Below are 16,889 nucleotides of genomic sequence, written 5' to 3'. Positions count from 1 at the left end.
AATACAAAATAATAACAAGACAAATAGGAGATGTTATAATTGGACTCACACCTGTAATTTTATGATGGAGGCATTGATTCATCAAAAATTGAGTGTAACAGCAGGCAAATGGTTCCTCTAGGTGATTTCAAAAACGCATGTACTCCTCTTTATGCACTGAAGAAATACAGAACTTCTTTTCTGGATCACTGCTCCACTTCACCCTAGCATTCTTTTCTGTCACACCAACCCTCAGCATGTCCTGTTTCACTACATCCATGTGATCTTCTTCTATTCCTTTAACCAAAATATGAAATCTCTCTTTACATTAATCAACTTCTTTCAGAACTTTTGTTACACAAATACCAACGTGTTTTACCACAGGGATGTCAAAGAGTACACTGTGTGCACGTTTATGAACAGAGAAAAGTTTATGTTTTCGGATACAGAGGCTTTTGAAAAAATTCCATTGTCTTGAATCATCATTTGAAGTTCATCCTTGAGCTGCCTTCTGCAGTCTGGCTCGTTACAAGCTCTGTTTTTTATTATTCTCACAGTTCTTTAAAAAATGAAACAGCCAGCAGCATTAAAGCAATTTTGGCTGCTTAAATGAATAGTCCTTGATGGAAACACTAAGAGACCTTTCTTTAAAATGCTGATTACAGGCCAGATTAACTTCAAAGTGAAATAAATCACAGACCTGAAAGCCTACTAAGGAAGGCCAAATATTTGACAAACATGTTATTAAGCGTGCATTGTCAAAAACATAAGAGAGATAAGATCTTTATTGTCATTGCACAGTCATACATAGTACAACAGTACAATGAAATTGACAACTGTCCCACGTCGGCACTACGTACAACACAACACAACACAACACAGTAAATTAGCTTAAGTAACAAAAAGAAGAATAAGTGTATGTTTATTGCACATTGTTATTATTGCACCATGTTATCAATATTATTATTGTTATTGTTGTTACCCCCGGAAAAAAAAAGTCCAGGGAGGTAGAATTCAATGGAGCAGCAGTAGAAGACGATCAGCAGCTCCTTCTTCAGGTACATTTTTCTGAGGATTCTCAGAAAATGGAGACACTGTTGGGCCTTCTTTAAAACCGCTGAGGCGTTTGAGCTCCATGTCTATGTGCACACCCAAGAACTTGAAAATGGACACCCTTTCCACACACTCCCCAATGATGCTGACAGGCTGCAGCTCAGACTTCCTTCTTCTGAAGTCGACTACCAGCTCTTTAGTCTTGGTGATACTGAGGTCCAGGTTGTTGTCTACACATAAATCTGACAGCCTCTTAACCTCAGCTCTGTATGCCGTCTCGTCTCCCCCAGAGAAGATCTGCGGACTTAATGACTGCATTGTCTGGGTGGGAACTAACACAGTCATGTGTGTACAGAGTGCACAGTAGGGGACTTAGTACACAGGCTTGTGGAGAGCCGGTGTTAAGGCTGAGGGCTGAGGAAAGAGAAGGCCCCGCTCTAACTCTCTGTACACGGTCTGAGAGGAAGTCTCTGGTCCAGCGGCAGGTGGTAGAAGGAAGTCCGATATCCAGCAGTTTTACTTTTAGTCTGTCCAGGAGTATTGTATTAAAAGCAGAGCAAAAGTCAACAAAGAGCAGCCTGGCGTAACGCTCCGGTTGTTCTGGGTGAGAGATGGTGGTGTGGAGCGTTGTAGCAATGGCATCTTCAGTTGATCTGTTAGCTCTGTATGCAAACTGGAGCGGGTGGAGTGTGGGTGGCAGGTAGGACATGATGTGACGTCGGACCAGTTTCTCGAAGCACTTCATTATAACGGGTGTTAGAGCAACTGGACAGTAGTTGTTGAGGCTGCAAATGTTGGTAGGCTTTAGCTGTGGGACAATTGTGGCCGACTTTAGGCATGGCAGGATGCAGGACTGGGACAGTGAAGCCTTGAAGGTTTTAGTGAAGACCCCAGCCTGCTGGTCTGCACATTCTTTTGGAAACCTTCCGGTCACCCCATCTGGACCGACGGCCTTCCTGGGGTTCACTGCCCTCAGTGTGCGCCTCATGTCATATTCCTGCACCATGAGGCTTGGGCTGTTGCTGCCGTCTGATGTTTTCGCTGCTGCTGCCTCTAGTCCCTTCACCTCAAAGCGTGCAAAGAAGTGGTTCAGCTCCTCCGCAAGCACCACGTTGCCCTCAGTCAATGTGGTATTGCCAGGTTTGTAGTTGATTAGTTCTGAACTCCCAGCAGCATGGACATGTGGTCTGACAAACCTAGATGTGGTAGAGGGGTTGCTCTGTAGCCTTTTTGGATGTTGCCGTAGGCTTTATCCAGTGTGTTTTACCCCCTTGTTGCACATTTAACATGGTGTTCAAATCTGGGGAATACTGACCTAAAGTCAGAATGGTTGAAGTCCCCAGCTATAATGTGCACTGCGTCGGGATGGGAGTTCTGCTGCTGACTGCTTATTGCCTTGTGCAGCTCCTCCATGGCCGAGTTAGCGTTAGCATCTGGTGGTACATACATGGCCGTTACCATGACGACAGTAAACTCGCGAAGTATGTAGAATGGTCTGCATTTCACAGTAAAATATTCCAAATCCGGGGAAAGTGGCTGTCTACAGCCTTTGTGTTTTTGCACCAGCTGTCATTGATGTAGATGTATAAACCCCCTCCTTGGTTCTTACCGGAGTGGCCGTTCCTGTCGTGATGGTGGACCGTGCGGCTTGCTAACTCAATAGCCGAGTCCGGAATTGATGGCTGCAGTCAAGTCTGTGAGTAGTAGGATGCTGCTGTCCCGTACACACTCGCTGACTACGTCGGAGAGGAGATACTCAGAAGCGGTGGCTTAAATGGTTGTTTCTTTAGCCGTGCTAGCGGGCCCGCCCTGCAGCCACGCTTTTGCCTCCTCTGTTTACGTTTCCTCTTTGGCTTGCCGCTGGGAAGAACCAACCACGGAGACCCTGGAGTTCTTATTATGTCCTCCGGAATGCCGTGGAAGTCGTGATAGTCTGACGTATGTTCCTTGCACAGCGTAATCCCAAACTCAGAACATAACAAATTCTCATATTCAACATTTTAACATGATGACTTTCAATATTAGCATTGTGTTCATATGTAATTTCTCACTTATTCTCTCGAAGACCTCTGTAAAGTCTGGTATTGATGATTGGGGTGCTGCTGGAAACTAAAGTTTGAGAGACTTTTGCCTCCTCTTTGCCTTTTTTTTTGGTCTTTTTCCTCTTCATCAGCATTTTCCTGGGGTGGGAATTGGGTATCATTGTGCTCCCGTTGGCCTCCTCCAAAAAAAGCCCACACAGCAACCTACGTTTGTCCACAGTCTGACATTCACACACAAGCCCCAATATATGCCCCATCCCTTTGCACGGCCACACTGACTGGCCAGAGATGTAGCCATCCGATGGCTCTGTCAACACTAACTTATAGTATCAGGGCTGACCCCGTCTCAGACATGCATGGAGATATTTTTCTGACATTTTCAGCGGGCAGATTACCCGTATCTCCTCCTCCTTTTTTCCTGCCATGCTCAGGAGTTTATCATGGATTCGGATATATAATGCAGAACCTCCGTGCTTTCACCATCCCAGATAACAATATTTCCTTTTGTTGAATGTGATAAGTACTCCGGGTTCAGGCACATCCATAATAGCAAATGTCATTTAATAAGTAAAAGTCAAAAACAATTGTCAAACAGTCAAGCAGTCACTTGTTTCCTGAAACAAACAATCTGGTGATTGAGCTCTTTTCCATTGTTAAAGTTCCACTTCCCCTTGCTGAGAAATTGTGCTTCAGAAACGCAGGATGCTGGAGGGATGCTGAACTGCATGGTGTTAAGATATCCCACATGGTGATCACGCCATTTTATCAAATGGAGGCAACTTGCTTAAAAATACTGCAACAGAGTGCACACACAGGTGCTTATTATGGGATCTTTGTCTTCTTCTTAGACAGGAATAACTCATTGTTTGAGTAGTAACAGACACCGGACCCAGATCCAGTCACCCTTAGACCAGAAAAGTAAATTCAAACTGCAGAATGAAATCACTGAAGTTTGATCAGTGCAACTGTATATGATGTGGGTGATGAGTTTATGGTGTCCCTCTAATTTATATTTGCAGGATGTTGGTTTGTTTGGATGCCACAACCGCAGTGATATATCTGATCCACCAGTCACCAACCTCGGAAATGATGAAGAGCTTTCAACAAACGTGCAACGCTCTTAAAAGGATCGGTTCTTAAAGACTGTTTTAGATATGCTGGGTTTGGTGAACACAGGTGAGAACAGCGAGGATCGAGCAATCAGTTGAATCATGCTGTGCACACTGATGAAGATGGGAATCCTAATGTACAAAAAAAACTTAAGAGAGATTCTTTAAGAGTGTTAAAGGATATGCGCCTCTGTATTGTGGGAGATGAGCACAGACAAAAATCCTTTTGAATCACCAAAGGAAATAAAAATTCCTTTGAGGCCACTGGATCAGTAGTGCATGATCATCACTGGGCTGTCCTGCTTGATAATGCAGTACTTTAATTCAAACCGTTGAGGGAACTCATTCCACATGCACAATATTAGGTCTCTGTCATCACACCATAACTTTGTTATGCCATATGAGCGGATGGAGAGATGCACAAATCTCTGACTCTTTCTGGGATCATTTGAATTTTTGGAGTTGCTATTTGAACTGCTGCCAAGAAGCTGGTTCTTATAATCATGGATCGCGGATATTCATTGACGAGTTCTTGGATTCTTCCAGCAGAAGGCAGTTTCTGAAACTCAGAAATTCGAATGAGATCCATATCAAACATAAATCTATAAAACTGAATTCAAATTTAAAATATGGTATAAAGCAGACTTTGGTATTTGGCCCATTTTCGTATCTGAAAATCTCCCTCCAAACCTTCAGTTAGGAGCCCTTTTTATGGGGCAGGTTTCCTCTGCATGCTCTGTTCTCCTCCTGCAGTCCAGAGACATGCATGTTAGGTTAACTGATGGCTCAGAGGTGGCAATATGTGCAGATGTGAGCTAGATAAAGCTATGAGTGAGCAGTAAACCTATAAAAATGCAAGCCCGAGTGTGTGAATTAATATTATGAATACATAAAAAGCTAACATAGCATTAGGGTTCAGGATAGGTGTGTGGGGTACAAGCCACAAAGATAATAAGTACACCTTCACCAGGTTGTCCTTGCATGGCACAATGTGGTAAAACTCCTGGGATCAAATCTGAGATGCACTTTTTGTAGTCCATCTGTCTGCACAGTCGTGTTCAGCAAAGTCAGATTCTCTGAGCACCACAGTTCTCTTTTCCTAAGCCCTTTAAATCGTTTCTCCTGACCTTTCCCATCACAGTCAAAGAAAGGTGATTAGGAAAAGGTTGGACTATATTCCACCGCAGCCCACTGTGTATTTGGACATGGTGTCCTGGAGTGTAGTCAAGAAGATTCCTCTAGAGGGAGCACCTGTCTAACCTGTTACTTTTTATTAAAGCTGCATAAAGCTGCAAATGACCCCATAGCTTCTTTATATTGCCTTGCAGTATTATTTTTATGGCCTATCGCACCGCAGTTGTTTTTAATTCCCATGCTGATCCTTCAGTGTATCACATTCACAGTTACACACTGAAGCATGACAGCATTTTACCTATGATCAACATATATGTCCAAGAGACTATTTCTGTGTCTTCTGCACAACACTTACTGTCTTAAACTGTCCGTTAAATATTCAAATAGCACATGTAGTTTCACAATAGATCCTCAGTTCCAAAAATATTAAGGTGAGAATCTGATTGATTTTTAAATCAGTTTCCGTTCCTGCTTTTAGTTTCACAGCGCACTCCATCGCATTGGTGCTGTTTCCTATAAAAATCCTCTGAGGTAAGAACAGTGTGACAGGAGAGCTATAAGGGTATGAAGTATTAACAGTAGTCTGAATTGGCACATTAAAGTTTGCTTTCTGGATAAAAACTCTGTCGAGTAAGCGTAACCTTGGATATTCCTGTCTATTTTTGGTCCCATTTAATTTGTGTAAATTAGAATATTAATTTATGTTGCATATTCAGTCATGCAATATCATTTTATGGCTTTGCATGATTGAGTTTATTATACTGTTAAATACTTCATTAATATTTAAAGGCAGACTGTGGCCTGCCATACAGCCAGAGCATTTTAATCTATAATTGTAATAATACAGGAAAAATTAATTTAAAAATGAAATCTCTTTTTCATCAAGTAATTTTAGGTTGATGGGAGGCTGCAGTGCCCATGTTATGCACACTCATCAGCCACCCCCTGGAAAACAGTTCTCGGAGTTACACTCCATATTGACATGACAGTGTCACACACTTGCTCCAGATTTGTTGGCTGCACATCCTTGATGTGAATCTCTTGTCCCACCAGATTACAAAGGTGCTCTATTGGATTGGCGAGTGTGGAGGCCATCGGAGTACAGTGAACTCACTGTCATGTTCAAGAAACCGGTTTGAGAAGCTTGAGCTTTGTGACGTGGTGCGTCATCAGCAGAACTCAAGACTCAACCAATCAAGGAAGTTTGTTTTGTTTTTGTTTTGTTTTTCCAGCCTCCTACTGTCTGGTTTCGTGAGCCTGTGTGCCACTTTCTCTTCTAAGCTGACCGGAGTGGCAGCCGGTGTGGTCTACTGCAAGTGTACCCCAGCTGCCTCAGGGTTTGGCGTGTTGTGCGTTCCAAGATGCTCTTCTGTGGTGAGTGGCCATTTGAGTCATTTTGCCTTCCTATCAGCTCGAAGCAGTCTGACCATTCTCCTCTGCCCTGAACTGGCACTAACTGGATATCTTCTCTTTTTCAAGCCATCCTCTGTAAACCAGAGAGGTGGCTGTGTAGGAAAATCCTTGTAGATTAACTGAAATGCTCTAACCAGCCTGACTGGCACCAACAACTACGTCATGTTTAAAATCACTTAAATTCTAATGCTCAGTTTTAATGTCAGCAGGTCATCTTGACAATCTCCATCTCATCTGTTGTGGATGGAGGCAGTGTGCAAAATTGACTGGTATAACTGGTTTGCGGGCTGTTCATGCTTTTGCTGTTGTTGATCCATCAGCAACTCACAGAGAAGAGTAAAGTTATAACATGTAAAGAGCTGAGGTTGAAAAAGAGTGAAACATGTCCACTGCACCCACTATATATATATATATGTTTCATACTGTATTTCTAAATTTAACTTTATTATTATTATTATTTTTTATGCTAGCCCGTTTGTCAACCAGTCAGCATCTGTGGAAAGCCGTACAAATATCACCAATTCTCCACCCCATCTGGAAAGAAATGTTGTAAAGATCACAGTTAAATAAGGCAGGACACCATAAAATCCCACCAAAATATTTGCCCTTAATGGCTTTCTAAATGAATAGCCCTCTCTGTATGACATCCCTATGGAAATCCATAACTTAATTTTCTTGAGCTGTGAGGCATTTTACAATCCTTGTGAAGTCTGAAGTAATTAAAACTACTTTTTCTGGAAGGTTGTCTTAAGAGCAGACAAATAAGCTACTGGTAAACAGAAAACAGCATTTATCCTATTAATTGTAATTTTCCCACATTCTGTTTGTGACAGATCTGCCCAAATCTTTAATCACAGACAGAATGGAGCAGCAATCCCAAACACCCACAGGCACATATACATGAAAACAACAAATTCGGACAGCTAGTGGCATCCTCTTACCAAAACTAAATAAAACACATTTGCATTTTCCTAACGGTCCGTTTCATTTTATTGAGATAGAACAACAGTAAAAACATCATATACAGATCCCTGTACAGCACATACTCGCGTACACTAAACTGTTTAATCATACTAAACCAATGAAATGACAACAGAGTTCATTCTAAGCCATAAAAAAAGGCATAACATGTCCACAGCTGATATTTCAAACCAATGTTTGCTTCTGCTTCGTATGCATATGTTCTCACACACATGCACTTGTTTTTAGTGAGGCATAGAATCAGTTTCACTGACATAAACAGTTTATGATCAGCTGATGTAGAGATTTTAATGAATCATTAAAGACCTTTAATGAAAGCGCTGTGGAGAAATATTAGCTTTAAAAATGATTTCAACTCATTAAATGACAAATGGCACATTGAGAGAAATTATACTTGAAAGGGTATGAAAAAAAAAATTCTGGGTGATAATTGTACATAAACAGCGTAATTAAAAAAAAAATCTTCAAATATGATAAACATATCAGCAAAAGAAATACACAAATTTAACAGTCATGCCACTTATAAACAATGTAGACTATCCAAACTGCCTTACTTTCATATATACTTGAATGTTACATCCAACAATACAGTCTAACTCTAAATTTCAGTGTTCAACTGTGGTTTCTGTGTTTAACTCCTAAAATAAAAGAGAGAAAAAATGAGATCGCATGGAGTTTGGTGTCCTTGATAGAAGTTAAATAATAAATGAATATGAATTAAAGTCTTTTGAAAAAATCCAAACCATTTTTCCTTCATGTACACTTTTAAGAAAACCTGTAGCCAGTCTGCAGATATTTTATTTTGCTTGTGGCTGTTAGTGTTTCGTTAAAACTATGAAGCAGTGTCATACTAGAACTTGTAAAGCATTATGAAGGTCTTGCGAGCTTCCTGGTTTAGGAATTGCATGCAAGTCAGCATCTGGATCCGAATATTAGTGGGTTCCTGCTCGCAGCCTGCAACGAAAACCTGCTTTGCAACTTTAACCAACGCATAGGTGACAATTTAAAGGAAAAACCCAAAGACTTGAGCCTTCATCATGAACAGAAGAATGCAAGGCTTGTTGAAACAAAGCCGAGGTGCATTAAGGCTGTTTTGGCAGCAGGTGTTTCCTTTAATTTGTCACCCGTCTGTGTGTTTGATATTGCAAGGTTAAAGTACCAAACAAGCCATGTGTGCTAGTAAAAAGCTCAGAAAAAGGGGCTCCAGCTCAGCGTGCTTATGGAAATAAGAGTCTGACAGGTGTTTGACGAGAGCCACACCGTCTCCATCAGGCTAAAATGGAGCATGCCAAGCGCAAAGCCGCACACCATATCTGTTAGGTGGTGCTTGCCCAAGAGCACCCGGGACATGCCCACTAGGAAGGCCCACAGCACCAACAGGATGCGAAGCGGCACAGCCAGCACCAAGTGGGACAGCAAGAACTTGGAGACCATGGCGGCTCGGCTGGCGTGGGCAGCGGGGAAAGAGTACACGTCCATGGCGACGCAGTCCAGGAAGCTCGGCGTCATCTCCCAGGGTCCTCTCCGTTTCACCAATCTCTGGACTCCAGCCACGGTCATCACGTCAAGGATGAGGGCTATCATGAAATAAAGAAAGCAGACAGTTAGTATGAATATGCAGTGAAAGTCAAAGGAAATGGTTAAAGGAGTACCTGACTTGCATTATGGTACAAGTAAAAGTCCTCATTTGAAACCATATTTAAAGAAGTATAAAGGTGTTACTGGTGATATGTACATTGATTTTAAGGTAAAAGTGATCATTTTGCGGAAAAACAACCACTGTGAGTGGTTTTACTTTGTCTCCCCTAACTGGATATCTCTAAGGTGTGAGATGATTAATGAGGATGGATATAGCTTTAAAAATCTTCAAATAAAAGTAAAATCAAATGGAAATCAACTCAGTAATCATTTTTATAAAACTACTGGTCCATTTGGTAGTCTTCACATAAAACAGCTGTAAACTGCAGTAAATGTGTAAGTAGATATTTCGGTGACTAGTATTAACCAGTGAGTAACATTTGCTCCACATACCAGACATTCGGAGACGCCTTTTATAACTCCACAGCACTCCCCAAAAATATTTCTACTCTGACCATCTATAAAGCCATTTAAAGCCATCTTCACACTCACTAAACTAAGCCTGCGCTAAATAACTGTCAAGTGTCTGAGGTATTAGCTATACTGCTCTAATACTTGCTATCCTAAAGGGACCGTTCTTTCAATATCAATCTCAGGTCTTTAAAGGCGATACAATGTGTCGATGCATGTAAAATCAACTAAATCTGAAAAAGTTGTCTCAGGATCAGCCGAATTGTTTTGCACAGTGAATTTAGTCTGTTTAAATTTTACACTCATGCAGTGAATTTTTTCCCAGTTACAAGCCCTACAGGGTCTCACACGGTCTATTTGCAATTTGTGGCTTCATTGCTTTTTGGGCTTGTTACAGATTTGTTTTGGCGTAAGATAACAGGTCCCTTTTACTGAATTTTCTAAACTTTAGAAGGGGGAATTCCAGTTGCTAGGACCTCGTCTGCTGCCTCATCCACTGATGAGACTCTAAAGATGTTTGATCAGTGTGATGATTCCCAGCTCTTACACAGAAAACCAACAATGAGTGTTAAAATATGACAGAAAATCATTTGACAGATCGAAGATGAGCCTGGAATCAAAACGCAGATAAAAAGACCTTTCATAAGCAGCCACACTAAAACATCCACGGTACCAATGCTTGATTCTATGTGACTGACATCAAATTGGTGTCATCATTTTGTTAGTGAAGCAATAATATATCCCACAATACTGACGCTTAGTGTTGGTTATAGAGAAAAAAAAGTACCTCAAAGGCCTACAAGTTGGAAATATCACCAACTGGGAGGTAAAATTTTGTTATAGTTCAAATAAAAAGAGGCATAAGATGCCAACTGATATTGAGTAGAGGTGCAATGGAAGGACATTCGGGGTCTTTGCTGCACGGCCCCATTGTGCCATCTCAGCAGACGGGGACGGTGCTTGCAGCCAAACAGTGACGCATCGTATCGGCAGTAAGCACAAGTCTCGGTGCGACTGAGGTTCTCTAAGGTTTGCTGTTACTGCAGACAAACTAAGGTTTTCTCCGTGCTCCTGCCGTGAAAGATTGTCTGCAAAGCTGCGGTCAGCATTGTGGTTAGTTTTCAGAAGTACGTCATCTAAGATTTGAGGTGATGAACTCAGATTTGCCGTTTGAGGGTGGAAACTCCGATTCTAGGAAATGTAGCAGGCGTGAGCAGACAGTAGGTCAGGCTGCTACACGCTGCTGAGAAACAGAAGGAGTAGTCAGTCTGCTGCGTATTCTAACATACACACTGTGGTTAGTCAGCTCACATGCACTTATAGTCCTGCTGTATATACTCTACATAGATGTAAAACACAGTAATGACCACAGCAAGCCATTTTTCTCAAGGCTATGTTTGCTATTGTTCACATTTACTTTTCAACAAGGGAGGTTACATGTATTTATATACGGGTTTTTTTGTATTGGAGGGAGCGGCATGGAGGCACAACGTTTTTTGTGCCATTTTTGCCTTTATTGGAAAGTACAATGGGAGAAAGACACAAAATACAAGAACAAAAGAGCAGGAGGGTGACATATAGTGAAGGTCGAGCTGGTAATCAAACTGAGAACCTTGGGGAATCCACCTAAACAGCTAAAAGTGGAAAAATTGTTGAAATTTCCGTTGTGAAAACCAGCGATATCTCATATGTTCATCTCAAACAGACATCCCCTGCGCCGCAACACTGAGACACTTCACAAATGCTTTGTCTATATGTGATTAACATTAAAAAACACCATTAATTTATTGCTTCTCAAAAGACAAAAAGAAGGGAAGGAGGGCTACACAGGTAAGCCCCTTGAAACATAAAGCTAAATACTGAGCTATCTGTTCCATCAAGCATGATGAAAAATTAATTAGAGACAGCAGCTGGGTGAGCATGACCTAATCCTGTCTGTTTGTTACTGTCACCCTGCACACAGGCCTCCGCCTCAGCACAGAGAGATGGTCATTCAGAGCACACCGGACTCTCTCTCATTCATCCTTGTAATAGCGGTGAAATGGATGTTGAAGATAATGTTGCAATCTTACCTGCATGCTTAACAGAACCATATAGATGATAATGTAACATGAAATAAACTTGAGTACTTTAAAAGGAGAAACAAAGCCACACACACACACACACACACATAAACCACACCTGATGAAAATAGGAAAATCCCCTCCACAGCTAAGACACGCTTTTTGGCGTCTCTGACATGTGTAATAGTCTTTGAGAAGGTCCCAGGTTGCGTGCCAGTAAAACAACTTTTCAAAAAACTAAAGGAGAAACATTTCTACACTGTGCAGCACCACGTGTTTGCAACAGTGGGCTGAATCAAACTAATCCCGACAGACCAGTCATGGCTGATTAGTTTCCCCGATAGATAAAAACAAAACATACTTTCAGCGAGTATTTAACATTAATTCCTCTGCCCACTGTTGACCATGTTGGGATATTTTCTCCCGACAGACTTCAATAGACCAGAAATGATCCTGGAACCAACAAATATTGAGCAAGCACTTAGGGCAAAAAACAAAAAGTCCCAAACACAATTCAACAGTGTCCCAAATCCAGAGATTTAATAGCTCCCACTCAGAGCTCAATGCAGCTACAGCCACACAAGATTTGTATTTCTGTTTGGTCTTTAATCTGTGTTTGGGACTGTGTTTATGTGTGCGTGCCTGCACATGAACAAGCAAACACACAGGTCCCCCAGACTTTCAGAAAATTCTAAACTGATGTAGTGAGATCAAAATTTTGCTGCAGGATAATATTAAATGTGCTGTAGTACTGCTTTATGTAGTTACTAATGGAAACAATAACCCAGTACTGAGTCAGTAACAGGACTTGTAATAGCAACGTGTGAACCCATTCTTAGGAATCTGGGCCTTTGCATTGTTTGTACATACTGTTCCACTGTACCATGGCGGCCCTGATTGGAAACGTTGATAAACTGCTCATGAACACAAATAAAAACTTCAAAAGAGGATATTTGAAGGGTCTCGAATTGAAAGAACTTAATATGAAAGACTCACTGTTGTCCAGCGTCATAGATGTGACGCATGGTCAAACTAAAAAGTCTGTTTCACTCAATGCAGCCGGCCAGGACGCTGCGCTGTGGGACACTGTCACCGGTCCTCGGCCCTCCTCCTGCTCGACACCTACCCATCAGTCGTCCCGGGCTGAAGTGATGGTCCATAGTTGCCTGAGGGATCAGAGTGGTGCTGTTTCTCCACCCAGCCTGAACCTCTCCAGCTGCTACACAGCAATGCCTGATGACAACTTACTCCATGTGGATGGCCAAGCGGGTGTGGACCCAGAAACAATGCCTGCAAACACTGCAGCTTTCCCACCACTGGTGGCTGATGACACCAGAGCGGCCGGCCACCCCACCATGAAGCCAAATAAACGGACCTCATCCTGGCGTAGGATGCTACAGTTACAGCATTCTCCTCTCCGGGCACAAAGTAAGGACTATGCACTTCTCTTGCGTAAGAACACACAGCCTCAATCTGTCGTGCCAAAAACTGATTTCCCCTATTTGGCAAAAAAAAGAGAAAAAAAAGAAAAAAGTATTTAAACTGTTGTAAATGACTTGTTGGTATATAATCTGTCTAACATATGAAGTTATTTTGGGCCACAGAGCAAATTCCTGTCACAAGGCAGAAGCTGAAATCAGTTTTTGGCAAAGTGACTTTTTTTCTCTCCTGCATTTATCCGGGTTAAAAGTGTCACTGGCGATAGAAATGTCCCTTTCAAGAGTGATCCAGCCAAGACGGCAGCAGAAATGACAACAAATATAAGATAATAGTTCCATAAAGATTTTCTAATTAGCCAAAAAGGACTGGATAGATTATAATGTCATGTCAGAGTCATAAAGACGCTTTCAAAACAGACAGTTTTTTAATTTTTTATATAACCTCTTTCTTAATCTTGTTTACTACAGCCTATTTGCCATTATAAACAACAATATTATACATGAAAAACACACAGAAACAGCAGAAATCACTTTTTGGCACGACAGCAGCTAGTCTGGTAATGATTAGTTGTGTTTTATTTAGCAGCTCCCCTTTCAGGCCTCTCCAACTGAGTACGCCGGATTGCCCTCCTGTGTTCATAGCGCTGTCACCAGCTCCTCGAATGCCTTATGTTCAGTCGTACTCAATGCCCATTATCCGTTTTAATAAACCAAGATCACATTTTAAAACAAAAAGACCCAGTCATAGTATTTCACCGACCTCATATTTCACTGATGCTGCCATTTTTACCAATCCCTGTAATTATAAAGGCACAGAAGCAAACCGTCTCATTTTCATCAAATTTCTACTTCCGGACTTAATCATCTAATTCCTTTGCCCTTTAAATCACAGCCCTCAAAGCCTCTAAGTTCAGCAGTTACTGCCCTTCTTAACTGCAGATCTTTAATCTTCTGCCCATTATCTGTGACCTTCTGTTCTGCTAACATGTGTGTATGTAGGAATGAATGAAAGCCTGTGGGGTTGACTCTGTGTCTACATGTGTAACTATTTAGACTTTTTTAAGTGTTTTTATCCGAATTGTGAAGCACTTTGTCACTGTTTGTTTTAAAAAGTGCTATACATAAAAAGTTGTTATTGTTATGTATGTCTGCTGATTTTGCCTTTGGGGGCATGGGTCAATTTGTCCGGGCTTTTGGTACAATAAGAACTTCCTGTCTACTTCCTGTTCCAACGAATGCAGACAGATCAAAGAAAGGCAGTTTCCAGGTTGAGTTTCAGCAGATGAGGTCTCTCTTTTGCTCTTGCCATGCACAGTTTATCTCTATATGCAATCAGAGGCACCTCAGACGTGGTTGGTCAGTTGATTAGTCTACTCGAACTACAAACAGACTACAAATAGAAACCAGAAAACGTGCAGTGGAAAGAATCTTGCCCACAGATTTCAGATTCATATGTTTTAATAAAGACGGTTCAGAAGATTCTGAAGAATCACTCAGTGATGCAATTTGACAGAAACGTACTGCAAAAGGCAACTTTTGCTTGACTGATTGACTGCTTTGACTGTATTAGACTGTGCTGTGTTACCAGTTTGATTTGAATATACTGTTAAGTTAAATCCAATCCGGAAAACTGAAGATTTGCTAGATGAGAAAATGATGAAAAGGTTACATTGCCTGCATAGGAACCTCAATACGCAGTTGTGACTTCACTAAAAAAAAATGAGCCTAGGTGATATTTTGTCTTTTCCTTTCTGAATTTGCAGGTTTTCCTCTCTGTTGCTTATTGACAAGGTATCAAATGTTGATATTGTCAGTGCTCTACTATAAAAGCAGCAGTTCAAGTAATATTAAGCACATGAGATACGGTCTATAAACACTTGTGAAATGTGTCTTCAGAAAATGTCACCCACACTTGTTTGTCAATAAACCCCTGCACTGGGAGGCCGAATACACTGAAACTCATTTGCCAAGCTCATTTTTGGCACAGCTGGCTGGTTTCAAGTGTGAGAAGGACAGAAGCAGCAAAGACACTGTGTCACTGTGGGTGCCAGGTATGGCTGCGTGGTGCATTTTGGGTACTGAACGACAGAGGTTGGTGAGTGTGGTGCGGCATTTACCCAGCAGCAGGTTGACTAGGACCTCCTGTCCAGCCAGGGTATTACTCCGTGTGAGACACACGATAGTGCCAATGATCCACGTGATGCCATGCCCCGTGAGAGCCAACAGGGCAACCATGGAGCGGCAGCCTCCCCAGGAGGACGACGTGTAGGCGCACACCCCCATGCGCTTGGACAGGCAGATGTCAATGGCAAGCAGGGAGTTCATTGCTATTCCTTTGAAGGAAGGGTTCAGCTGCATGCAGTCTTCCTCTGGCATTTTGGTGGACTCTCTTCTGTCCCTGCTGCCTCTGTCGGTAGGTTCTTCACTCTGCTGGCTTGTTTGGTGCTTGATTTGACCCAGTCGCCTTGAGCTGCCTCGGCTCTCAGTGGGGCCCCCGCCGCTACAGAGGGGCTGATGGTTGAGGGACATAAACTCAGGTCTGCTCAGGACGCTGTTTCTCTCCCGCGCCCTGGATCTCACACTGGAGGGCATACTGGGGGTGTTGGGGCCAAGTTTTCTTCTGTGGCTATAATAACCGATTGCCAATCTCCAGAAGATAATGCAAGTGGTGCGAGACAGTGAAATGTCCCAGGATAAACCCCCCTCCCCTCCCCTGCCTACACCACTCCTCCCCCACCTACTGTGGCCTTAATAGATATATTTAGACACGCTGGAATGCACGTTGTCCGTGGTGTTTATGCCATGCGGGGAGGAAGAGTGTATTGAATAGCATCTGCTCCGTACAATCCAGAGAAACACGATCTAAAGCACGGAGATAAAAATTACAACATGAGCATTTCGTTACGCACCGATACACCACGAACAGGTGCCTCACTGCGCGTGCTTTTGGTGGAAAACAAGCTCAGTGCAAATTTAAAACAAAAAAAGAAAGAAAAATACTGTGTAAAGAGACTACGAAAGACACGGCGTTGTCATCTTACCGAGCGAAGAAGAAGGGGGAACACGGGGGCGCGCACATCTCTCTAAATCCTCTCCGATATACAGAGACGTTCACGTATATAGCGATTCGCGCAAAATCAGAGGAAAGTTGACAATCACCAAACCGTCGACAAGAAAAGGGAAAAGACAAGGCAGCGCAGCGCAGGCAGTGCAGCGTTTGCTTGTTCCTGGCGGATTTGACGTAGCTTACGCACGATTCCCGATTCAGCCTCGGCGCTGCGCTCCAGTGCGGACAGCGGAGTTCTCCAAGGTGCTTAAACAGACAGCGCCAGGACGCACAGAAACCCCGCATTCGGCTTTATTACACACAAAGACAGGGGGCAGGGCTTATGGAGGACCACGGAAACAATTTCAAATGTTCAGAAATGATAAAAAAAAACCAAACCAAAACAAAACAAAAAGACAAAGCGATGAACACACAACCTACATTTTTACAGTATTTATCGAACCGATCAGACTATTTGTTGGCTGCTACTGCCACACAACAGCAAAATACATAAATAAATCAAAATTTATCAATCATTTATAATTTATCTAAAGCTGACTGCGATCCATTGATTAGTCAGT

The 16,889-nt window shown here is 42.3% G+C and overlaps 1 protein-coding gene and 1 long non-coding RNA gene across 3 annotated transcripts; one reads left to right on the top strand and one right to left on the bottom strand.

Annotated features, from left to right (window-relative positions):
• The first annotated feature begins 4,124 nt into the window (after positions 1-4,124).
• LOC120441172 lies at positions 4,125-13,310 on the top strand. The gene is made up of 3 exons (XR_005613846.1): positions 4,125-4,250; positions 6,550-6,691; positions 12,883-13,310. It is a non-coding gene; the product is annotated as an uncharacterized LOC120441172 (long non-coding RNA).
• On the bottom strand, positions 7,425-16,659 carry LOC116331716 (inactive phospholipid phosphatase 7). 2 transcript variants are annotated; one of them, XM_039615149.1, is made up of 3 exons: positions 16,304-16,659; positions 15,380-16,124; positions 7,425-9,288 (listed from the first exon to the last, which is right to left on the bottom strand). In XM_039615149.1, the coding sequence occupies exons 2-3, from the start codon at positions 15,852-15,854 to the stop codon at positions 8,900-8,902; spliced, it is 864 nt and encodes a 287-aa protein (XP_039471083.1). In that variant the 5' UTR covers positions 15,855-16,124; positions 16,304-16,659; the 3' UTR covers positions 7,425-8,899. The 2 variants fall into 2 exon arrangements, with proteins under 2 accessions (XP_039471083.1, XP_031610345.1); XM_031754485.2 differs by lacking the exon at positions 16,304-16,659 and having other exon boundaries at positions 15,380-16,291.
• Between the last annotated feature and the right edge of the window lie 230 nt (positions 16,660-16,889).

This window comes from Oreochromis aureus, linkage group 7 (assembly GCF_013358895.1).
Source record: "Oreochromis aureus strain Israel breed Guangdong linkage group 7, ZZ_aureus, whole genome shotgun sequence".
NCBI classification, from domain to species: domain Eukaryota; kingdom Metazoa; phylum Chordata; class Actinopteri; order Cichliformes; family Cichlidae; genus Oreochromis; species Oreochromis aureus.
This window is presented reverse-complemented; position numbering and strand designations above follow the sequence as displayed.